This window comes from Branchiostoma floridae, chromosome 1 (assembly GCF_000003815.2).
Source record: "Branchiostoma floridae strain S238N-H82 chromosome 1, Bfl_VNyyK, whole genome shotgun sequence".
NCBI lineage: Eukaryota > Metazoa > Chordata > Leptocardii > Amphioxiformes > Branchiostomatidae > Branchiostoma > Branchiostoma floridae.
This window is the reverse complement of record NC_049979.1, coordinates 27008673-27035136: the sequence shown is the minus strand read 5'-3', so window position 1 is coordinate 27035136 and position 26464 is coordinate 27008673. Positions and strand designations below refer to the sequence as shown.

At 41.8% G+C, this 26464-nt stretch overlaps 2 protein-coding genes across 2 annotated transcripts; one reads left to right on the top strand and one right to left on the bottom strand.

Moving 5' to 3' along the window:
- Positions 1 to 2090: 2090 nt before the first annotated feature.
- LOC118430370 (pinopsin-like) lies at positions 2091 to 12684 on the bottom strand. The gene is made up of 5 exons (XM_035841222.1): positions 12259 to 12684; positions 6055 to 6236; positions 5200 to 5349; positions 4380 to 4613; positions 2091 to 3675 (listed from the first exon to the last, which is right to left on the bottom strand). Exons 1-5 carry the CDS (start codon positions 12620 to 12622, stop codon positions 3478 to 3480), a joined length of 1128 nt encoding a protein of 375 aa, XP_035697115.1. The 5' UTR covers positions 12623 to 12684; the 3' UTR covers positions 2091 to 3477.
- Positions 12685 to 16829: 4145 nt separating this feature from the next.
- Positions 16830 to 25738, top strand: LOC118419176 (carboxylesterase 5A-like). Its single transcript, XM_035825548.1, has 9 exons — positions 16830 to 16896; positions 17573 to 17937; positions 19057 to 19236; positions 19747 to 19854; positions 20640 to 20924; positions 22261 to 22428; positions 22844 to 23000; positions 24070 to 24301; positions 25050 to 25738. The coding sequence occupies exons 1-9, from the start codon at positions 16830 to 16832 to the stop codon at positions 25261 to 25263; spliced, it is 1776 nt and encodes a 591-aa protein (XP_035681441.1). The 3' UTR covers positions 25264 to 25738.
- The last annotated feature ends 726 nt before the right edge of the window (positions 25739 to 26464 follow it).

Sequence of the window (26464 nt, the reverse complement as noted above, 5' to 3'; positions counted from 1 at the left end):
AAGTACAAGCATTTAGAAATAAAGAACAGCCTCTGGATGATCTCATTGTGTACTAATTTACTTAGATTGTCTTGTCGAATTGCAATAAGGTACTTCCTGAAGAAATCAAGGTCCATACTAACTTTTTAAAACACACCAAGCTAATAATGATTACTAGCGAATAATGGAATATATCCCTGCGAGTCAGTCAGTCGTGGTTAAGTATCCATATCTCTACCTAATATAGCTACACAGCCTTAGACACCCCACTTTGACAATGTCTCAAGCTTATACTTTTTAAAAACTTTATTGCCATATACACGTACAACAGTTACTATTCAAAATAATACACAATAAAAAAGAATAAACTTTTTGTTCCTTCACTGTTTAGCTTATAGTGCATTTGTCTTCAATGGTACATCTTTTATTCCCAGAACAAAAGACATTATTTGTACTTTCACATTTCACAGTTTTACTTTATTTTAGGTTGCTAGTGTGATCGGTGGGATCGTTCAGTGTAATATAACCAGCTGCTGCTGCACCGCGTGCCTGCGAAGCTGGTGTGTTACGCCGAAGGGCGGTTATACCGGCTATATAGGTACAGATACAGATGGATACAGATACAGATAGTGGACAAAAAAAGTCACAAGGATCCTGACATACAATCATCACAAACTTATGGTCCGTCCGCAACTCTATGGCATTTATTCAAGTCCGTATGAGTTGCATGGAGGAACGTATTCTTTTTTAGTTTTACTGGATTAGCTTCATGCACTAGCCAAACAATACCAATACGGAACTCACTCAGTCTTGATATCTGCACATGTATGCCCCCTTTCCCTAAAGACACTCTTGGAATTATGATTATCAAGCATCTGTCCCACAAAATTCTACAAGAAAGGAAAGGAATTACCAGATGATATGTTTCAGCCACAGCCTGCTTGAAAGTACGTTGAAAATCGTACACCAGACCTATGACGTATGAGGCAGTGCCAGTTATGCCCAAGCATTAAACCAAAGTGGGCATTTCATGCACTTTTCGCCAATTCTCCCATTCGGTATCACTCAATATTAATGTAAATACAAACCAAAGTGTCACATCCTCAGTTTTGCAGTAGTGGCACTGGGTCAAATACCAAAGGACAATGATTAAGATTCATTTAAGAAATATCTGTATCATTTTTCAAGTTAAAAAGCGCCATTTCATGCGGTCGACCAATCGGCGAGAAATTGACGACGTTTTTGTGACTGTCAGTAAATGTAGTCTGCAAACAGTCGGCAACAGGTGCGGTTAAAGGGGCATTCCACTCCACACGGGAGTGTTATTTTCTGATAGGTATTAATTTTAGGAAGTAATAAATGCATACTACTTCACATTATACGATCAAGTACCCAGTTGCTCCACGTGCCTCAAAAGCATCCAGTCTTCTACTAAACTCCCCAAGTACCCTCTAATTGAATTAATCCTATGGCTGAATACAATGCAAAACGTTTTAGGTACGGTTACAAAACTAACTTCAGGTTCGCTAAGAAATCTCATCTTGTTCTTGTATTCTTTGCTATCTTATGAGCAATTTGCCTTCTTGGTGTGCTTAGCGAACCTCATTTATTCCGAAAATATGCCCGATAAACAAGGTGTCTATGCGTATAGGGAATGCATGGGAAGGGTTTGATCGGGTTTAGTAAATGTCATATTGTTTTACAAAACACACATTGCGCAATTCATCCCAAGGTGAATGCCACAAAATTCGGCTGATTATGTATTCATTGACACGTTATCTATTGGAAAACAAGACTCCCTTCTGGAGTGGAATGCCCCTTTCAGCGATTAAGCAACCAACTTTTAAATTTCGCAAATAAGGCCGATATCACCTTACGCTTCCGTGCATATATAAGTAATGTATAATTTACCTAATGACATCCAACTCGTGCGATTCAATGGGAAACACAATAGGACGAGCACCAGGTGGCTTTCACGACTAAACTGTTACCAGATTGCCAAGGACAATAAGCAACAGGCCACAGCAAGTAAATTTTATGGATGACATCCGCGCGCTTATTAATTTTTGCCTGATTTCAGAAAAAAAACGAGAATATATTTTTCTTCTTGGAAAATGGTCAACATGACGAGAAAGTACCAAAATGGGAAGGTATGTAATAGTTGTGTTTTAGCCTAATGATTGTCATTGTAGAAGTGACACTAGCGAGGTAGCCATGACTGTAATTCTTAGTTCTAGAAGTGAAACCAGCTGGATAGTTGCAAAAGTTGCACCACCATGGAAGCCATGAGCGTAGGTACCAATTTGGTAAGTAATACCAGTCTATCACCTTTTGGTGGTCTGTCACTTTTACAACACTAGTTCACGTCTTGAATACAAGAATGAATGATTTGTTGTCAGCGCTCCCATGTTTTGTCACTTCAGCTCTTGTTACAACGTTTATGGTGTCTATTTTGAAAATTGAGCCATATTGTTTTTTTACCCATCTTGTTTTATTTTCGCCCTACCTCACTATTTTTGCATCCTGCAGAGGATGCCATCCGTAGAATTTACATGCTGTGGCCTAATGGAACAAATGTGGTCGTTTTCCTGTACAACACATTAGCACACATCACAGGACTACCATGCCATCACCACTTCTACTAATTACATGCGTTAGAACAATAGTACGCTCCACGAGGAGTTTGCATCGGGAGCATTAGAGCATTGACAAATATATAAATATTTAAAAGTCACATAATTACATACAAATATATATATTACAACACTTACAACATTGATCCTGTAATGAGAAAAGTATGTATACGCTGATTTCATGATATTAACTCAATATGTCAACAATAAGTGCTCTCCAAAACCTCAGCATATTTCTTCATATACAGTTTTGAAACATTTATATTTGGCACAATCTAGACAATTAATGGATGCCTATAGATTTTTAAGTATTGACTATGGCACGCAAACATTGCTGGATATCTTACGTTTGCAACAGACGTAATTAAAAACAAAGACATTTCAATTTGGTAATGACAAAACATTTCACCGATATGTTATTGTTTTCCCTTATTGTTTGGCTCATTGGAAAAGTTAAAACATTTCATAAGCATGACGAAACGTTCACCGCAACCTATTGCCATCCCTGTGTGAGTTATCATGGAGGTTGTAGGGAACTCCTTGTTTTCAACAATCAATCGCATTTGTATCGGCTGGTTACTGTTCTAGATTTGAGAATGATATTTCTATACATCGATGAGACAAAAGAAAGGTTCTTTGTACTGCCAAAGTATGGAACTCTCTCGATGACAACTGTTGCCCTTCTGTATTAGCTGCATGTTCTCTCCTATCTCCTAGCATAATAATTTCCACCAACTTGCTTCATTGCCTAGAATTGGCCAAATGGCCTTGATTTGAATAAACGTTTTCAAAATAAATTTAGAAAAATGAAACAAGTAGAATTTCGAGATGGCAGAGAGGGTGTCACATCGGAGTTGTGTGGGTATCACAGCGGAGTTCCGAACGGTGCTCTGGCTGGTTCCTGCTGGGCCGGGCGGACGTTAACGGCTTCCATCTCCACCATTGGCTCCGCCGTTACCAGCCGCTCCACGTACACGTCTGCCTTCTCGTACGCCGGCTGCTCGATCTGGATGTCGAAAGGGTCTCGTCCACAGAACAGCAGAAGGACAAGACTCTTGCGGAACTGTTGAAGAACGCAATACCAGGTTCAGATTAGTGGGGATACTTGTCCGTGGTAAGACCAAATCCAGAATATACTGCATATAGGATCCTTACACAAAAAAAGGGTTTGGGATTATTTCATCTTTTTTTTTAACAGCCATTCAATATATAATGCAAGGCTGATAAGTCTTGCTTGTGCACCCGTCAAATGAAGGTTTTATTTTCATTCGAATTGCCGAATCTGAAAAGACGGATATGGGATACATGAGGTGAACTATTGCCAATAAAAATAATCCTTTTATCATGCGGCAAAAACGGCAAGCTTTTCTCAAAAGCACTTGTTTTATCAAGCAAGGAGTTATTTCCCTAAAACTCTTTGCGTTAAACAATTTCAACTCCAACGTAATACTACAAACAGATTGTAGGATTGTTCATTAGGTCTGTCTGGCACGCATAATCTGCTGTAAGCTACGCTTAGTTGGCAGATTAACTGCTGATATGTCCTTGGTGCTGATTTCATATCCAGAGAACACTATGACATGTATATACACAAAGACGTAACAAGCTGTTAGGTGTGTGTGTGTGTGGGGGGGTGTATCTAACCAGATTTATAGGTCTCGTCAAGACCTTTTTACGTCAGTTATATATAAGTCAGTTCAAACATAAAATGAAGTTTATCCAGGCCTTCTCGAGTTATGCTGTTCTTGCAAACATGCATTTACACACCTCCTTTTCCATGACTAAATAGATGATGGTGTTCACGATGTAGCTTGTCTTGGCGAACTTGGTGGCCAGGACCTCCACGGTAGGAGAGACCCGTCCCCCGGCGGCGATGACTAGCGCCATGCAGGCGTACGGCAGCCAGGCGACCAGCCAGCAGCCGGCCATGACCAGGGTGATTCTCGTGGTCTTCCGCCCAGCCCGGACCTCGTTCGGCACCTCATCTTCAACCTCCGCAGCCTGCAAATACAGCACGTTATTAGACATTCTCCTTTTCGATTGCGCATGTGTAGCGACAGGAATTGTGGGTAATATGTCAAAGGTGAAAGCCCCTAAGACGTAAACAAAATTCATTTTAATGCAAATAGAGGCAATGGTGGTCGAGATGAGAGCTATTTACGACTCAGGGGCCTCAACCTATTGACAAATGACCCACAATTTCTGTCATTGAAAATGCGCAGTCGACCTGCAAATGTGCCCATTTTGAATCTCGGAAACGGCCGTCGCCTTTTGAAAGGTTGTCGCGTCATTCACGTGTATACACATATTCACATATATACGTAATATTAGCACGCTTAGTTACTTTCAGTGTATTATCACGCTCTGTCCACCTCAACATATTCAATGTCGTAGTTGATGTAAGACAAGAAAACAGCCCGTACACTACCCGGTGGGGCATCAGTTTGGAAATGTACTGTAGCATTAATAAGCTCCTTCACACTTCTGAGCACGCATGCACGGCGACAGGGATTTGGAGTACGCGCGTACGCACTAGGAAGGGTGAACGAGCGAACGTGGGTAAAGAAGAAGGACACAGCAAAGTTACCCGTCGCAGATGCATGGTTGTCTTGAAGACGCTGAAGATGATGACACCTAGCGGCAGGAACAGGCATGTCAGGAAGGCCACCGGGATGTACGACTTACTCAGGGGGGTGTGGTGGTCCCAGTCCAGAGAGCACACGGTCATGGCCGCAACCTAATAACGGCATTTGTTAGTTGCACACTTATTAGAGTCAAATCTTTACATTTGATTAGTGAAAACAATAAATATAAAAGTGCTGTCAAAATTACCATGAAAGTTGATTTGTGTCGGTGTAGTCTTTCCAGACACAAAGATACAAATCACCGAATTTTCGACTAGTCCAGGTTTGTTTCATTGTAACTGAAGATGGGTAGCGCAGAACATGTAGCATTCCAAACGTGCGACGTAAACAACCTTCGTTGAACCGGGACGAGGGCCGCTACCAGTTAACCTACTACCCTTTACCAGTTGCCGACGTTACTCTTTCGGAAGGTGACTTGTTCTGAGCAAACTTTCCTCCAGTTATGCTGAAGAAGAACAAGACTGGTTGAAAGTCGAATCCTTATGTTAAAAAGTCGAATCCTTATGTTATGAAATATAATTGAACCATTTTTCATGATGTTGTATCTCGTCATTTTATATAGTTTCACTACAAAATGTCCCCTTTTGGACGAAGTCCATAGTCCCTCACACGTCCGTCAAATTGTAGAGGTACAAAATAGAAGCGCAAAAACACAAAACGGTACTATTTGACGGACATGCAGCTGCCACTCTGTCATTGGTTGAAATGCTAATTGCCGTGCTTTCATTGGTTGAACTGGTAAATGCCTTGCTTTCATTGGTTGAACAGCTAATTATGATGGACCATCCATAGTGTACCTGTGTGAATCGGCTCCAGCCCAACACGGGCATGATGGTCCAGAAGAACGAGTAGCACCATGCGAAGGCGTTGACCACGCATGCGCCGTACACCGTGTCCAGTCGTGGAGCGGACTGCGGCCTGATGATGATCCAGTACCGCGAGAACGACATGGTTGCCATGGTAACGATGGACACGATACCTGAGGGCATCCAATAGGATTGTCAAGATTAATGTACCTAAACACCATCTGTCATTACATTATCGCATACAAAACTGTTTCCGGATTATTATGAATTTGCCACGACGGTGTAGCGCCAGTGCAATGTTTGTGTACCATTCGACTGACAGTTTTGAAACAAGGCGAACATTTTAAAAGTGGGTCAATGACAGCTGTGGACACAACACAACCCCATATCTGCTTGGAGATAAGTAATTGCCAAACCCCATCGCCTATAGGCCAGCTGTTCCACAATACCAGTCCCCAGGGAAATAGGGGTGATTTCTCAAACTATTACATCGATAATGAAAACAGCTACCGCGAAAAAAATATCCCAAGGATCAAACACGTTCTAACCATAAAATGCATATGACTATCAACCGCGCAAAATGTTAACAGTATCATATGTCAAACCAACCTCAATACTGGAAACGCAAAACCTGAACGAGATGGCATATTCCGACGAGGACAACATCTACTTGACGGTATCCAATTACCAGAAGAATTAAGGAGCCATCATAAGGAAGACCTGAACCACTATTCCGGACGGCGTAGGGGTGAAAGCTGAAATTATTACATCCATGATAAAAACAGCTACGGCGAAAAAAAATAACGTGCATCATTTCCCAACGGAGTACAGACGACATGCCAATCCACATGCGATTGTGGCATACGGAACATAGAGATATAGGTGCGAACACTCAACGCACAAAGTGATTACAAGACTCTGTTGCTGGAGGTTACCCTCTAGTCACAGAGTAAAAAGAATAAAGAAAGAAAGATTTACAACTGTTTTAAGAAGCGAGAAGAAGTCAAACCCGTACATACTAGAATACATTAGACTTTGTAGTTGCATGTAGTAAGATAACTCTCTTTTACTTCACGAGTTCTTTTACTCTATTCAGATCTACTTAGAACCATTATGACCTGTATTTAGCTTGTACAAGGACGTTATATAGAGGTACAACGTCCTTATATAATAACGTCCTTGGCTTGTGAGAGAAAAAATGTACAAGAAAAGTGTCCAGGTCTTCTTCATTCATTCATTCATAAACTCAATATGGTCAGATCAATGATTTAAAGGCTGATTTAGATATAAGGATGAAGTAAGCTAAAAAGCTACATGATTGATGCAAGTAGCTATAGAGGGATTGACTATTGGATGGAGAAATCATTTTCGTAATCTTGACGAACTATATTTACATCTAACTGCCTTAAGTCATGTTGATTCAACTGTATGGATAGCATCCTATGGAAACCCCCCAACTGAAGCGAGCATGCTGGTAAAAATCAAAAAAGAAGTCAAACCCAACCTGTTAAGAAATAGCCAACACTAGTATTAGATTAGAATATTGTTTATGACCGTCCATTGTCACTATGTGTATACCATGTACTTGCAATTAGCCCTCGGGCACGAACTTCATTATGATTTCATTATGAAGGCAACTTATAAGTGGTTGGAAAATTTGAACCAATGACTAAACACAGAATATGGTATACTTTGCAATAGATTCTTAATTTTTGTTCTTTTAAATCTTCTTTCACTAGATTTGAATTGGCTTTGGAATTTTGCAACATAAGTGCCCATTTTCCAATATTTTTCTGGAATTTAGGACATACATTTACTCCTTTTGCTGCTGGTTTGTGCCATTTACATATTAGTCAAAACTGCTTTTGTTGAAATGGAAGAAAATTCATAGGCGCACACAGATGTCATTCCTGTAATCAAATCAACATGGCATTTGTAGCAAATTATTCGCATGCCAATTGCAATAAACTGTCCTTTGGGGGTTGACTCTACTGACATGAAACTGTATTTCAACTGAGACTTTTGACGCATTCGGGTACTTTTGATGCATTAAAATGCATTAAACTAATGGGAAAGAAGCAATTTGTATCAGCAAGGCTGACAAATTGTAGGGTTGTAGCTCTATACTGAAAGTAGTGTTATCAACGATACAGCCCAGATTTCTACTGAAATGAAACACCGTCCATAAACAATATTCAGTAAGAAACATTACAACAGTCCATGCCATTTGCTTCCCTTTGGCCATTCAGTAATATGGATCATGACATAATTTCGGAAACCCAGAACTGGTGCAAAAAATAAAAGTTTGACCAAAAAAAGTTTCCTAGATTTTCGCATTTAAGAATGTGGAACAAATGACCAAACACATATATGAACTTACATTCAAACATAGTATGGTGTTTTGAACAATAAAATCGTCATTTCTGTTCTTTCATATCTTCTTTGACCTTGGAATCGACTCTGGAATTCTTTAATATTCGTATTCATTTCCCGATATTTTTGTTTGTCACATCGGTTATATTTGGTCATTTTTCTAACGCTTTGTGCCATTCACAGTAAGGTGGAAAACTTTCGATTTGAAAACGACCAAAAGTTGGTGCGCCCGTGGATTTCATCCATATGATTAAATTAACATGGCCTTAAGAGCGCAAAAGCCTTTGACGTACGTAAAAGCTATACTAATTGCCATCGTTCATACCATAGTACCTGTATGCATACCCTAAGGGGCAGCTCAACAGGCATTACTGAAACTACTAGTCAAGAAAATCGATAGCGTTCTAAATTATCTTCCCTTTCTATGTGTGGCATATGAGCACAGCAGGGGCAACTTCTCTGGATATATTTGAAGAACGCTTGCAGATAGATGTGCAAAAGTAAGAGGTGACGGGTCGTTCAGTGTAATATAACCAGCTGCTGCTGCGCCGCGTGCCTATGAAGCTGGTGTGCTACACCGAAGGGCGGTTATACCGGCTATATAGATACAGATACAGAAGCTGGTGTGTTACACCGAAGGGCGGTCATACCCGCTATATAGATACAGATACCTGTACAGAAGCTGGTGTGTTACACCGAAGGGCGGTTATACCGGCTATATAGATACAGATACAGAAGCTGGTGTGTTACACCGAAGGGCGGTCATACCCGCTATATAGATACAGATACCTGTACAGAAGCTGGTGTGTTACACCGAAGGGCGGTTATACCGGCTATATAGATACAGAGAGGAGCATCTAACTTTACGTCCTACGTTCTGGATTCTACATAAAAGGCCTGGGGAAAATGTAATGTTTTCTGTAACAGTTACAGTCTAGAAAATATCAGGGTCAGTAGAGAGTGATACTGAAGGATGAAACAGCCCTCTGCGTGATTTTGTATCCTTTGCGGTAGAAGAGCCTTTCGAACATAAGAACCTGGTCCATACGTTGAAAATCGCGAATCAGCGCAATAACCGCCATCGCCACAAATGAGGATTTCAGGAGCAGTAGGCCTTCCTAGGAGACGAACCGTAGAACTTATTTTAAATCTGTTTAAAAATTGTACGCCCAGGCAACAGTAGCTAACGTTACCGACTAGCGGAATTCATCAAACAAAAGAGGAGAAGACAGACGTTGCGCTCAGAGGCAGCCATTTGTTTTGCGTCATTTTGGGAGTAAGATGAAAACCACCAGGGGTACAGCAAACGTTATCTCGTATCTATTCATCTTTTGAAGCTATTGAAGGTCATGCCAATTCTCGGAGCTATCCAATTTAAAAAGCAGTACGAGGGGCGTGCAATAAGTAATGGTCCTGACCCACTTCCAGTTGTCTGATCTAAATGAAATTTTGTATGTGTAATAATTCATATCTCTATGGGTTATGTTGCAAAAGACAGCTCTGAACTAATTGTGGTTTCTGATTTACTGGTGTTTGAACTTAGTCAGGTGCGAAATGGACCAGGTGTGAAATGGAACCAGTTGAGTGTCGCGCAGTGATCCGGTTTTTGTATTTGAAAGGACGCACACCAAAGAAGACTTTTGATGAAATAAATGAAACTTATGGTGATGATGCCCCATCATATGACCTTGTAAAACGCTGGCATCCTGAATTCAAACGTGGCTGGAAGTCTGTGGAAACAGCTCCCAGACCTGGTCGTCCCTCTTGTGCCATTGATGAGGCATCAGTTGGAGGACCAACCTGGGGTGTCCTACAAAATCGGTGTCCAGAGCTGCATCAAAGCAAACGATGGGAGAAATGCATAACTCTGGGTGATTCCTATGAAGAGAAAGACTAATAACTGTGCCAAGTTTCATTAATCTCCTGCTATGGGAAATGGGTCAGGACCATTACTAATTGCACGCCCCTCGTAACATTTGGAACATCTGCGATCAGCCACGTAAAGCGACTTTCATTTGATTGAAAGCTCCGAGTAATTGGCAATTTTCTGGTCCCAATTGGACTAATGCGCCAGTGGCGGCCCAGTCGAGTTATTGTTTCTCTGGTTATGCTACAGTGTGCGGAAGAATGTGTAAACATTGTATGACTAAGTGGAAGACGAACAAAATTTTACTACCTTCATGAAAATGGAGATATTGTTTTGGGCGTGTATGTGTGTGTGTGTGTGTGTGTGTGTGTGTTCGTATTTGTGTATCTCTCTCTCTCTCTCTCTCTCTCTCTGTCTGGTTGTGTTTCCGGACTTTTGTAGTATAACATAACTTTAGAACCTCTGGATGGATTACAATGATATTTCGTATGTGGGTAAATGTTGGGAAGACAAAGGTCAAGGTTAATTTTGGGCTCCTGGTTCGTGACATATATTTGCAGTGTTTCCCATTACAGGACTCAAATACTTGTAACATATGTAGTTTGTGGCAGGTGGAACATTAACAGATACCAATTATGCAAATGATCTAATTTGCATAATCAATACAAATGTGCCATGATGCAAAGTAGTAAATGATTTGACTGCCCATATTGTTACATGTGTAACTTAGTTCATGACTTTTCTTCCTACCCTGCGTCAAAAAATGTTACATCCAATCTGTCTAGATATACATGCAACGCTAGTTCACCTTTGTCCGCGGGGTAACATATATCCGTTGTTATACAAAAGTGCAATATTTTGAAATATTGGAACATCATATATATGCATCAAACTGTGATATTTTCAAAATATTGCAGTTTGAAACCACCGTCTGTCGACTTGATATCCCTGAATATCCTATAGCCAAAACAACGGATATAGGTTACCCGCGGATAAAGGTGAACTAGGTTTAACCAACAGCACGTGTATTTTACCAGTATCAGTCTCTTTAACAATAATGTTAATCCCTGGCCATTGTCATATACATATGTCCCCTTCGCTTACCATGTAATTTCAATTAACGTTATCACAAAAAATTGGTTATGTTAAATGGCCTAGTCAGGCTAGTGTTACACAAATGGAGATGTATTACTAATTAGTAATATCTTTTAGCTGCGACTTATTTGATTGCGTTCTTGTTAATCTTCGTTTTCAACGTTTAAAATCATGAACAGATACAATGTAGATGTAGGACAAACATGGCGACAAAACAAATTTTAGTCAAATTTTGATACATACATTCAAGTACCTTTAAAAAGTTGTTTGTAGTATGTTTGACATGTATGTAAATGTGACCTTGATACATTTTTCAATAGCGCATTGCAAGCAGCATTCTTGGAAAGCGAAAGAATACAAAATATATGTTACCCCGTGAGGGGCGGTATAACCTCGTCTTTTGTAAATACGTCGACCTATGCTAGTGATGATCTAGGAATATTTACTTTTTCTGTAATTTCAGGAATTACATTTCCATATATGGTGATTCAAGTTCGTAAAAAACAAACTGTGTACATATAGGGTATTAAACATAACATAAAGGTATCGGATTGATTATGTTTGTATTGCTATAATCTCAGCAGTTGCTATTATGCTTGTGGTACTTTAAATGCATTTAAGTTTGCAGGGATTTAATTTCGCGGTAGCGGGAAAAAGGACTTTTCGCGGTGGTTTTGAGTTCGTGGTAGCACTATGCACTGTACTCTCTTACTGCCATGGAAAAATGTGGTTTTAAATTCGCAGTGAAGCGGCCACCGCGAAAACCGCGAAAATCAAACCACCACGAAAGTTTCTGCATTTACAGTATATTTTTGCCAGTCTTCTATGGTTATTCAAAGACATGAAATACTTGTACTTACTGAGGAAGTAGTTCACGAAGGCGTACCAAACGCACGCCGCCCGCCCGAACAGCCACCGCTCTCCCACCGCAGACGCCACGGCGAAGGGGCTGCCCAGCGCCGCCACCAGCAAGTCGCTCAGCGCGATGCCGCCCAGGTACAGGTGGAAGGGCGTGCGGAGGGACTTGAAACACCAGAACACCAGGACCGTCAGGAGGTTGGCGACGAAGCCAAACGATCCGATAAAACCGAGCCAAACGGCCATGAGGAGATGTTGTTCGGTGGTGAAGTAAGCTGGGGTGGTGGGATCTGAAGTTAGCGCTTCAGGTGTTGGTGCCATGGTGTCCATGGCTGGAAAAGTCCCGTTTTGCACCGCCGACGCCATTGAATCAAATGCTCTTGCACTGTAACTAACCCAAGCGGCCGAACCGGTCTAACCGACCTCCCCAACTGTTGCTTGCACAAGCGCACAGTGACAGACACGCATGCGTGAAAAATCCTGTCGCCAAGACAACAAATCACTGATCACATCTTGTTTTCAAATGCAAGGTCACGATAATGAGCCAAGAATCGGCGGGGAGTTTCTTTTAGATAGATAAAGTAAATGGGGCATTGTACGGCTTACTTCCACAAGAATAAGTAAATATTTTGAATAGACCGTAGCCTAACTGTGTTAGCTGTCAACCTAAATTTTTCCGCTTTTTACTGATAAAAGTTGTGCCGACACCAAGACGGCCTATAACGTTAACCTTTAGAAAAAAGCCGCTTGCCGTCTATAGTACAACGGATTTACGCATGGTGTGAAAGTGTTAGAACTAGAAAACACATGTAGTTAGGGCAATACAAAAAATAATGATGAACACTTTCACAAGGATGGCCACAGGTGCAGGTCGGACAAGTTACTAGGTTCCAAGAGTGCAACTTTAAATTTGTTTAATTTGTTTAATCTATGAGCATCGAGACGAAAACGAGTGAGAAGAGCGTACAGAGGACATATACTGAAATAAGGAACGGGGGTGGGCGTAAAAATTACCATTTTGTCTAAATGCTTCCAACATCAGACACATACGCCTGCAGTATAGAACGTTCCGACAGGGGTCGTGGATGAGCAATCACTATGTATCTACTGATATATAAACCCCAGAAAGCTATGATAGGGGTGGGTACCGGTACAGAAAATTCAGGTCCAGGTCCGGTTCAGGTCCAAGGGATCAGGTCCAGGTCCGGACCTGAACCTGGACCTGATTCAGTATGACTCATATTAATGGTCCATTTCCCTACAAAGAAATCTGTTTGGTGGAGTATTAGACTTACACTTGCGTTTCAAAATCCTACAACGTTAACTGCACCTGTACGATTGGCTCTAAAACTTGGTAGAAATTACTATAAACCCTATTCTACTTCACTCTTCTTATTTTCTTCCACCTGCAAGCGCCAAAACTTGTGAATGCCTGATAGAATAATCTGTTAATTTTCTAATCGGTCCAACATCCGGTCCACCAAATTTTTTCAGGTCCGGTTTTTCTGGACCGGTCCAACAAGAAAAACCGGTTTTGTACCGGTTACGCTGTACCGATACCCAGCCCTAGTGAACAACTTAATGGGTTTCCCAAGTTTACTGGGGTGGCCTTGGTCCACGAAGATTGTTTCTTGTGACAGCTGACCATGTTCAGACTCAAGCAAGTTTTCGGTTCAAACAAGAGTTCGGCGATGTCATACCGCCATGCTCTTCATCACTCCATTTGTAGACTCCGCGGTCTTCTTCTTTTTCTTCCATATACGTGTCAAGTTCGATTGGCTGAAGGTTCGGATACAGATTTGTGTCAAGGGTATTTTGACGGGGTGGTCGTTTTGATGTACTTGTAAATGCATAAATGTTCGCGGTTTCCGCGGTGGCCACTTTACCGCGAATTCAAAACCACCGTGAACATTTTTCCCTGGCAGTAAGAGACTACAGTGCATGGTGATACCGCGAACTTAAAACCACCGCGAAAAGTCCCTTTTACCGCTACCCCGAAATTAAATCCCCGCGAACTTAAATGCATTTACAATAGTTTATTATGATATGTAGAGAGGGAGGGAGAGAGGGAGCCTGAAATAATAGCTTTATCGTCATGCAAATAAGGCTATTTTTAATATGCAAATGTATCCTCATTTATCTAATTTATAAACAACAATATTCACCTTCACATGTCACTTCCAAATGCCTCAAGTTGAAATTCCAAATGCGGCCTCAGGTTGACATTCTTGTGATTTCACCTCACTTATGAGGCCACATTTACCTAAATGGAATTATAGTATCGATCGTTAAAATCATGCAAATTAGGTCTTCATTTTCATATTTTGTTACTATCAATGTTGCTATCATTATCCGTTACATTAAAAAATTATGTCACGTGTTTGAATAGTCATATCATAGTTTACAAACTTTCATTAATTTCGCTACCAAAAACAAACTGACCTTCTTGGCGAAGGTAAAGAGGGCTATAGCTATTTAGATACGTGTAAACTAGAATCTATCCTAAGGTAATAATGTACAACACAGGATTCCGACACAAGGCAGGTCATACCACTTCCGGGTACCCGTCATCCATATTGAAAGGCCAACACACGATTGAATCCGTGTTAGGGGAAGGTACCGGCATACCGTAACAGGAGAGCATAGTACAGCTTATATTCATTTCTACGAAGTTTTACAGTCAATCAAACAGAGGCAGTTAGCCTTGCACGATTTCAGAACGCCAGTGGGAGTCAAATACATGTGTAGTCCACAAAACATACTTCTTGGTAGCGAAATGGACCACTGCTTTGAGTATCGTTCATCCGCATGTTTTCTCGTACTGAATCAGGTCCAGGTTCAGGTCCGGACCTGGACCTGATCCTCTGGACCTGAAACGGACCTAGACCTGAATTTTCTGTACCGGTACCCACCCCTACTCCGTGTCATGCAAACACAAAGGATTAGTATCACGACAGGTTTCTCAGGTGTGTTTACGTATGACCTGACACACTATACCAACAATTGTGCAAAGTAGTCGGGCGAGTCGCAACAAGGGTCACAGGGTCATGTGAGGTAAGGTCGACTCGTGTATACACAAGGTAGGTATGTTCATTTTTTTATAAATTTGCTTTAAGACAAGGGCAATGTGCACTTATGTTAGCAACTTGTTTTCAGAGTGCTGCATAGAAAGTACAGACAGAAGGTAAAGGTAGCCCCATAGGCTTTATGAATCAGTAGTGGCAGTGGGTGGTAATCTACTGAGTCTAGGCCTCTCTATTGGAAGGCTGAGCCCAAACCCTCTCCTTGCACCACCTTTTATCTCCCCTCTACCGAAGTCAGGTACCAATTTTACACCTGAGTGGGGGGAAGAAGGTTTAGATGGAAGACAGATTGTCTTCATGTGTTTGCTGAAATATAACGTTACCTATAAAAACTGATACAGTACAGAAAAAACAATGTACCACCATGTACACAGTGTTCGAAGTAGGATCATGTAGGTGTGTGTTGAGGGGGGGGGGGGGGGGGGGGAGGATGCGTGGCATAAAAACCATACCGACGTCCAAGCTGCGAAAGCTGGTTTGACATCAACGTTACATATGTCATTTTAAGTTTTTAACCTTGAAGAAATCATTAAAGCCAAAAGCCATAAACTAACTAATGGTTGACAAATGTTATTATACAAATGGTTTTGCTTTTCCCTTGTTGTACGTTCACGGTAGTTGCACCTGTAACAACAATACACGGTTCGTATTTCTTGTATTCCAGTCCAATTTCACAAGGGGGCGCAAATCTCGCGATTGCGCTGCGACGACCGTGACAGAATTTCGAGTAGAAAGAATGTTTTTATTACCTTTTGGTGTGTTTTGCTGTTTCTTCATACGTACTTTTCTATATTGTATGATAATCCAATTATGAAGTCAGCGTAACAAAACATTTTTCGCGCACACCATGACTGAAAATATTGAAAATTGTAATTTCCTTTTTTCTTTACAATTTAACGCCCGCTGTTGACTTGAGTCGTAAGTAGAACTTAAGCAGATTCATCCAGACCGCCAGCTGTAAACATCACGTGCATTCTGTTTGTTTGTTTGTTTGTTTGTTTATTGAGATCTCCATTAGACAATTTTCTCGTAAACTCTATTCTTCCTGGAGTCCATTTTTACCAACCTTTCCAAGGTTACAAAACAATAAAAAACATGGATCAACATAGACACCATCAACAATTTTAGATACAAAACATGGTGTCACAACCAACATGTCTTTTATTATATATAGTGTATTTTTATTATATATAGTGTATTCAAGTGGTGCACGAAGTGAAACCAGTACGGTAGACTGGTATCATTTAGGACGATGCAATATCAAGTTGAAAACTACAGTCAAGACAAGTTGAAAACTACAGTCAAGACTACCACATTGGGTCCACTTAAACTATTATTTCGTTGTTTTTTTTTCAAAATCAGGCGAAAATCAATTAGCGCGCTGATGTCATCCATAAAAGTTACTTGCTGTGGCCTTGCTAGTAACATGATGTATCAAGGTTGAATAAAGGTTGAAGAAGTATATCGGTATTTATTACAGCTACTTACTTATGGATTCTGCTTTCCTTAAGCAGCTGAATGATGTCCAGTCTCAAGGAGTGCCAGACGGGGATGCCTGTACGTCGACTGAATAGATGGACGGCCGTGTTGTTTCTTTTGGTGACTCAAGTACTTTCAGGTAAGACTGAGTTCAACCGTTATTCTTGGGTTATCAATTGACCATGTCCTGCTCATAACCCCTGCAATAGATTATCTTTAACTATCTATTTTCTATTTAGTGAGATTTACTATAACAGGGGACTTTAATACGTCAAAAAAAGCAGTTACGTCAAGCAACTGGATATGATTTTGGAAACCGTTTCCAAATCATATCCAGTTGCTTGAGTATCTGCTGTTTGGCGTTATTTATTACCTGGATGTCTAACCTTCATCAACGTATCAGGTGACGTATCACCTTTTCAAAATGTCAACCCGGAGATTTGGTCCACTCACACTGGGAATGACCCCTGGTCATTTCAGTAAGTGTGCTGCGTTCTTTGTGGTGCGGACCTCCATTTTACGTCCTCATGATCCGAGAGACGTCCAGTACCTGAAACTAGGTACTCATTGTCACCTGAGTGAAGTAAGGAAAGCCGTACAAAGTGCCCTTTCCAAAGGCACAAGCTCAGAGGGATGGCAGCGTACCGTAACATCACATGACCACAGCCTGAGATACATTGGTGCGTTTAGTGTTAACAAACTTTTATTTCTCTCTATATATTGTCTCTATATTTGTGTGAACATTATGTTTCAGCATCAGATCAGTATGGTGGCATTAGTAGTCCTACACCGGTGGTGTCCACTCCTAGTGGACAAGTGCGAGGCACTATAAGGTCAGCTCCAGCCATATCAAACAAACCCGTCTTCACGTTCCTGGGCATCCCGTTTGCAGCGCCCCCTGTCGGTGACCTGCGGTTCCGCCCACCTGAGCCAGTTGAACCCTGGGAAGGTGTCATGGACGCCAACGAGTTTGGTCCAAGTTGTCCGCAAGACTTTGCGGTTGTCAAGGCGACCTTTCCTAAATTCATTCCGTTGGACCTTCCACACGAAACCATCAGCGAAGACTGCCTTGTGTTGAATATTGTAACGCCCTCTTTGGATACCAGCGCTGCTCTTCCCGTAAGTTTCTTTTCGTGCCTATAGGATAAGCTATTTGGCTATTTCGAGTACGTATGCGCAGCAATTTGCAACATGAATTCTTGGTAACGTGTCAAAGGTGAACGCCCCTGACTAGTAAACAGTCTTGCATTGACCGTTTTGCATAACAATGTCCAGAAGTTTTTTTTGTCTCAAGTGACTTTACCTTAGACATGTTACCCAGAATTCCTGTTGCTGCGCATGCGTAGTCGGAATGGTGAATGAGCTTATAGCTGCGTCTTTGGACATCTGAATTATATTCATAAATTTAGCTCGAAGCCTTCAAACATTTTGAAGCAATCACCCAGACATCTCTGCTGCGTTGCCTTGAAAAGTTTTACCCAATCTGGAGACTTTGGGGGATAGAAGTAAATGTGAGGAAGGGTCTAAACTTTGGTCAAAATTTGTTCAGTTCAGCAGAATAGTTGACGTAAGGACGGATTTGAGTTGTCGTTTTGTCGTCCAGATAATGCTAAGGTCAAATTATTTCGTAAAATGAATTTTCTGGAAGTTTTAGCAGGTCGGCCATCTTTTTTATGGCCTCAAAGATTACCCATGTGATTTTTCTGGTGGAGGAGAATTTTGAAGATTGAAATTGGGTTAGCGCTTTGTTATATATTGTTATATTGTTATTGTTATATTGGGTGGGCCGACTACTCACTCTTTGCAGCCGGGGGCTGAATTGCGAGGAGCTTACAATGACGGGGCTAAATCGCAAGTGTCTGGAGCGAGCTGCCATTCGGCGCCACTCAGGTGACCTCAATACGACAGTAATTGCCCCAGGTGCGGCCAAGGTACTGTAGGTTTTGGACCACTCACACCGCACCATCGCACGTGTGGCGGGTTCTTTAACGTGCCTGGGGTATGGCTCTCCCACGACACGGGACCTTCATTTAACCTCCTATCCGAGGGACGGCCCTAGCCGAAGCTAGGTACTCATTTTCACCTGAGTAAAGTGAGGAAAGTCGTGTAAAGTGCCTTTCCCAAGGACACAGGATCGGTGACACGCAGCTGGATTCGAACCCGCAACCTCTCGGTCACGGGCCGTACACAATACCAATGTGCTACGCGGTCCATGAAGCCTTCGTTTTTGCCCTTCAGGTGATGGTTTGGATCCACGGGGGTAACTTCGTGTCCGGCACCGGGTCCATGTACAACTTTACCGCACTGGCCGCTCACCAAGACGTGGTTGTCGTCACCGTTAACTACCGGCTCGGAGCGCTCGGGTTTCTCAGCACGGGAGACGACAACGCACCCGGAAACTACGGACTTCTGGACCAGGTCAGACACTCCTGGTAAAAAGGGAGGTAGATGGATGAACTCTTTCACACTTAGGAGTACGCACGTGCAGCAACGGGAATTGTAGGTAATATGTCAATTCCTGTTGCTGCAAATGTGTACTAGGAAGTGTAAAAGAGCCAAAGGTGTTTCAGAAAAATAATGACTGAATCACCATTGTTTGTTTGTCCTGGTCTTCGTCTGTGTTAAATTCTAGAGTGGAAGGACTTGAGGCAGAAAATTGGTAGGATGGAAAGGTTGTCTTTGTTCGCGTCCAAAGTTGGTCCCGCAAAGACAAAATTATCTCTTCACAATAACGAAGAAATGAAAAAATTTGCAAAAAAAACACTAGAGTTTTCATTCAATTATGATATCTCCTGTTCCTTGTTCTACTTTTGCTCAGACATCTGATTGAGTATTGAAATCTTGATTAATGTCAATACTCAATTCATTGACATATCTAAATATCAATTGATCAATCAATCAATCCACCTTTTACTACAATTCTTCCAGATCCAGGCCCTGCGGTGGATCCAGCTCAATATCCGGGACTTTGGTGGCGATCCGGATCGAGTGACCATATTTGGGGTATCAGGAGGAGGTGTCAGTGTTTCGCATCTGGTAAAATACTTACTTATCTAGCAGTCATACCGGGACTAACATTTTGTAACCTAACGTTAATCTAAAGTTGAATATCAGTAACAGAAATGCATAATAAGTTAAATCCTTCCCGCGCCTGATGGCGCATAGGGCGGCACCCATCTCTGTTTCCTTAGCCCTGGGCCACACAACGCAAACACTACAGCAGGGGGCTAGTCCACTGGTAGTGGTGTGTGTTCAACTTCCATACTCTTTCCCGAATGCTGAGTGCTAAGCAGAGAAAGCAGCATGTACCGTTTTAAAAGTCTTTAAACAGAAATGTATGCGGTACCAGAAATGAACTGGTCCCGGTATTTCTACTGTCCGTAGGGGTGTATGTAGCCCCGGCCTGGCTCCGGAGCCACAAATTTGTCCCGGTGGACTGCTGTATTCCGTAAGGTTACCACCATGAAAGATAGGAAGGGAAGACGTATTGTTTATTTAGCTGTCACCTACCCGCGAAAACACCGAGGGGCATCCTAGTGTTTGAACTGGAAGGTAACTGCGAGTAAAAATCCATGGGGCCCTGCTCTGCCCCAAAATAGCCAGGTAGCCGCAGGATTTCTTAAAGGAATATGTTGTGGACATGCCCGAAAGTCCAAACAGCCTGTCAACTGCCCGGAGTGCCCGTTTTTTCCAATGAGACTATACTATAATTTCTAGTACAATCTTTAAGATTCAGCTGTCCAAGTTTCCAAGTAATTTTCGTCAACTCCCAGAACTATTTGCAGAAGAACACCTTTCCTATCTTTCTTGTTTTCAAACAGCTCCTTTCTCCTTTGAGCTCTGGACTCTTCCACCGCGCCATTGCCCAAAGCGGAACGGCTCTCACCGTACCGACAACCGCCAGCCCTCTGGCTACAGCCACGGTCCAGGCGGAGGAGGTCGGCTGTGACGATCGGGACATCGGGGCCATGATGTCCTGTCTGAGAGAGAAGCCATTTCAGGACATCGTGGATTCAGCTTCACGGGTAGAACAAAGACTGAGCGGCCGGGGATCTTCGCTTTTCAGTCCAGTCGTGGACGGTGAATTCATGTTGGACTCGACAAAGGTAATTTGTGCGCTAATCCATGTTGACTCAACTATATGGGTGCATCAGTTTTATGTCCGTTTCTAACTAAAACGTTTTTAACCAAACTGTAAATCGTGGTGATGGAATATGTGCTGTAAGTTGAAAAAAAATGGACAAACGGTTACTAATGTAGTGTAGAGTGCCAAGTAAATGCCGATGTCAAAGAAGAAGGTGTGAAAGAACAAAATGATGAATCTATTGTTCCGTACACAATATTCTGCATATTTGGTAATTTGTTTACTGTTCCTGACTACTTAGACTTCATAATGAAGGTATTGCTACCTTTTTTGCCAAACCTTTTTTCTATTCGCGCGCTCGCATTAGTTTTTTTTAGTTTCTGGAGGATGTCATCAATATAATCGAATCAGTACGGCCCAAGCAAAGGACTATTTCTGACTGAATATCGTTTATAGTCGGTGTTTCAATAGAATCTGGGCTGTATCGCTGATACCACTACTTACATGTACATCAGTATAGAGCTACAGTCCTGCAATTTGTCAGCCTTTCTCATACAATTGGCTTCTTGCCCATCAGTTTGAATGCATTTTGATGCATTAAAAGTATCCAAATGCGTCAAAGCCTCTATTGAAATACGGGTTTGTCTGAAATGAAGTAATTGGAATCAGTATATGCTACGAATGCCAAGTTAATTCGTTCATATGGACTACATCCGCGCGCGCGCATCAACTTTCGGCTGAAAAAGCTTTTTTTATCATACTGTAAATTGTACAAACCAGTTGCATATGAAGCAAAAGTATGCCGTAAATTACAAGTAATATTGCAAACGGATGCTAATATTGTAGCTCAATTCGAGAGTAAAAAAAAAGATGTGAAACAACCAAATTGAAGAATCTATTGTTCGGCATATGATGCTCTGTGAGAGCGTTAAGTCATATCTCCAACCCTGACCACCCATATTTCATAAAGAACGTAATTTTTCTTATATTTTCACCTTTCCAACCGTTTTGGGGTTCCCAGATAATATCATACATGTATTAAAAAACATGTCCTAATTGTTAGAAATTGCTTTCGTACTTCTTAAAATTTTGTCAAACTTCGTGAAGTTGTTGACAACAATATTTTAGGAAAACTCACCAAATTTGGTGGCTCTAGCATAAGCTGTTCTGGCGTTATACGACATAAAAGTTGGCGTGGACCTCAAAAGCCTTCCCCCCGTCTGAATAGGGTTAAATGTTTTTAGATGCGGTGAAAATTGTAAATTATCTTTTAAAAGGTTGGTTAGGGTTGCTGATATCTAGGATGAAAGCTATGACTTCCTTACACAGCGTTCTTATCTTATCATAATGCGTTTTAGAACGTGATCAAGAGTGGAAAGTTGACTACCGTTCCCTGCGTATTGGGCCTCACCAACCATGAGTTCGGCTACTTGTTACCGCGCCTGTTGTTCCCGGGCTTCGGTGACGGCATGCAACCTGAAGTCTGCACGGCCATAATAAAGAATATGCTGTCGAAAGGAAACCAGGTAACATATGGCATAACTATTGATATATCATTTCATGACTTACTATTCTTTCGTTTAATACGTGACTTTTTATGTTTACCTTCGTAGAAGGGAAACATATCATTTTTTGCTCCGTTTTGTCTTCTTCTCCAAGCAAATAAGGTCAATGACCTGGACCAGACGACTGTCACCATGGTTACTAGAGATATAACAGACACCTTGTGGTTTTAGGTTACATTATGTAGCAAGTAGCAGGGCAGTGCTAGAGGGGCTGGACATAACAAATATGAATGTGTTTGAGTGCGAATAGGAGTAATCTATTAGACTAGACCATATGAAAGTAAACATTATGTATTTGCAGACACGTGTCACATTTTTGGCTTAAAATCCTTTTCATAAATAGTTCAGTTGTTAGTGTCTATTATTACCGTATTAGGCGTTGAACATAGACGAGGTGGTAGCCAAGGTGCTGGAAGAATACAAGAGCCCAGAGGAGCAACACAGTCCAATGGCGGAACAAACCCGACTTTGCCAGATCTGCGAGGATTACACGTTTTACGTGCCTATGATGGAAGTTGCTAACGCTCATGTCGGTGAGTGCATCAGACCGAAAATGTGAACTTGAAAATTCATGAAGTTATATTGAGTCATCTGCTTTACCACTGAAACCATCCAGATTCACTTGTTCTATCTCTGAAGTGGGGCCGCGTAGCACGGTGGTAGTGTATTCGGCCCGTGACCGAGAGGTCGCCGGTTCGAATCCGCCTGCCGTGTTGCCGGTCTTGTGCCCTTCGGAAAGGCACTTTACACGACTTTCCTCACTTTACTCAAAGTGAAAAATGAGTCGTCCCTCGGATAGTACGTTAAATGGAGGTCCCGTGTATGGGGAGAGCCATACCCCATGCACGTTAAAGAACCCCCACACGTGCGATGGTGCGGTGTGCGTTGGTGCAAATCCTTCTGTCGGGAGTTGGTGATTCACTTCAAATCACCCGGATGGAGGCCTGGCGAACCTCTGTCTCGTATCAGCCACATGCCATGATGAATTACATAATTCACCCGGACGGGAGACCTGGCGCATCCCCGTCTTGTAATTAGCCATACGAAAGGGTATGTCACCCCGTAAGGGGCGGTATAACCCCGTCGTGTGTAAACATGTGCGAACATGTTTGATCACGTCGACCGATGATGATGATGATCTCTGAAGTCATTCTTACACCTTTGAAATCTTTGAGTCACCGCTCTATCTCTGAAGTCATTTTGAGTCACTTATTCCATAACTATCATTGAAATCATTGTTCTATCTCTGTAATCATTGTGAGTCGCTTGTTTGATCTCTGTCTCTGAATATGAAATCACTATGAGTCACTTGTTCTATCTCTGAAGTCATTTTGAGTCACGTGATCTATCTGCAGAACATGACGTTACAGAAGTAGTTGACTTCTCTTTCTTTGTCAAAGACTGGAGTTTGAAAGTCGAAAAGTCCGATTTTTGTGTTTTCAACTTTGGTCTAAAATGCGTTCAGTTTATTAAAACATCAGTCGATCATAACAATCATTGGCGAATTGTTTCTAGTCAATGATAGTCGACCGTTTTTGTTGCAGACTTTGAGACAGGAATGAATGAATGAATGATTTTTTTTCATATCGTCTGTTGTTTCAGGTGCAGGGAGTCCTGTCTATCTGTATGAGGTTCAGCACAGGCCGGCCACAACCGCCTACAAACCCGACTGGGTCGGCTGTGATCACGGGGACGATATAAACTTCATCACTGGCCTGCCGTTTCTCGGAGAAGACGGCCCGACACATCCGGGACAGACACTAATGTTCTCTGAGGAAGACAGGAAAGTTAGCCTCGACATGATGGAATACTGGGCTAACTTTGCAAGGATGGGGTATGTCATCCGAAATAGCTATCACAGCACGAAAGCGAAAATTTCCAACCATTTCTGGTCCCTGGTACACCCATGAAACTTGACATTTCCAGGAATATACGGAAATATTAAGGACCGGGCAGCAGGAAAAATTCTTGACATTGCCCGGACATGTCAAGCACAGTAGGGGCATCTTCTCTGGATAGTTTTAAAGAACGCTTGCAGATAGATGTGCAGAAGTTAGGTGTGACGGATCGTTCAGTGTAATATAACCAGCTGCTGCCGCACCGCGTGCCTGTGAAGCTGGTGTGTTACGCCGAAGGGCGGTTATACCGGCTATATAGATACAGATTCAGATCCGGGCCATGTGTATTAGGTCCCAGAAATTCCAGTTTGCGTTTACGTGCAGTCTATAGCTATCAATACAGTCATTACAAAAGTAAAGTCGATCATTACCTCCATTTTTGCGCTTTTCTGTTCGAGTTTAAAAAAAAAAATAATTGTAAGCATAACGTAAGAGCCTCCTGGTGGATTGTGATTATGTTGTATATTTGGATGGGTCTTGGGAAAACAAACCTAAGGTCAAAAATTGCAAGTTTCGTCACTCTGGTGGTCGACCTTGGTACTGCAGCATGTAAGACGTCCAGTTAAAAAATCTTTTGCCCTGGAAATTCCAGGGCAGGCTGGAAATGCTATGGTCTTGTTGTTGCTCTGTTTTGTCGCCAAATTTTGACAGAGAGCCATTTGAGACTTTTTTGTTTTTGCGTAGGGATCCAACGGACTCCAGTGGCAGCCCGTCCTTACAATCCAACCTGACCAAGTGGCCGCCTTACAACTCTGAAAACCCAGCATACCTCAAGCTGGCCGTCAGGTCATCCAGCGATGTTGGCCTGAAGACCGACCGACTTCGGTTCTGGAACTCCCTTCTTCAGTCAGCATCATCTGTCCATGCGAATGGCAGCCACTCAAAAGAAGAACTATGAGACTCGTCCAAATTAAGTACGGATTCACTGATCCATTTAATGAAACTCGAAAAAAAATATAGTTGAACCTGTATAAGTCCGGATATCTCAACTGACGATTAAAAAGTATTGGTTTTGTACGACGTTACACATGACAACGTCGATGACGGTTAGACATCCAGGTAATAACATACGCCAAATAGCAAGTATTCAAGCAACTGGATATGATTATGGAAACGGTCAGACGTTTTGGATATAAGACACTACTTCTCGTCAGTGACACTGAGGAGGTATGCTGAACTACAGCTTTTGAATCATAACTATAAAAATGATATGTGAAGGAGGTGAAGACAAATTAAAGATATCCCGAAAGGAAACATAAATAAGAAAAAGCCAAGACAATGCCTGACTGCTTCCAAAAGTAAGACAGCGTCTGACAGTTCCAAAATCATAACCAGTTGCTTACAAACTTCTATTTGGCTACCATATAATATATATATATATATATATATATATATATATATATATATATATATATATATATATATATATATATATATATGATAGGAATATTTTAAAGGTCTATATAGTATTTTAAAGGACGATAATACGATACGAACATACTATTGAATCGTAATAATCTCATCCTCCTACGCAGGGACATCCAACAGCCAAACTGTCTGTCTGGATGTACCCTGCATTTTCAACTGTCACTCTTAGTTCCTGTGGACGCCCCCCCCCCCCAAAAAAACCCAGCTATCAGCCAATCAGAGAATAGGCTTTCCGTTTTCAAAAGCTGTCTTGCATGTATAAGGTAACCTCATTAATATTTATAAGCAGGGTGGTCAGGAACTAAGGGTGACGGTTGGAAGAGCAGGGCACATCCAGACAGGCAGTTTGGCTGTTGGATGTCCCTGCGTAGGAGGATGAATAATCTAAAGACGTCAACTATTGTGCGAGCGTGTAGACAACTGCTTCACTGCTGTAAGCTCGGTAACCATTCCTGGTACCTATGCGCAATGTCAAAGGTCAAAGCCCCTGACAGTTCTGTCTCGGCCAATGTCTTGATTTGAATAACAATGTGCCGATGTGATTTCCTTATGACATATTGTCTACATAGCTATTAGTTGTTATTGGTTGCCATACATTGTACCTTGTGCGATTGTTGAGCAAGTAATTAAATTCATTCATATTCATATTCATGCTACCTACATGTTCACAT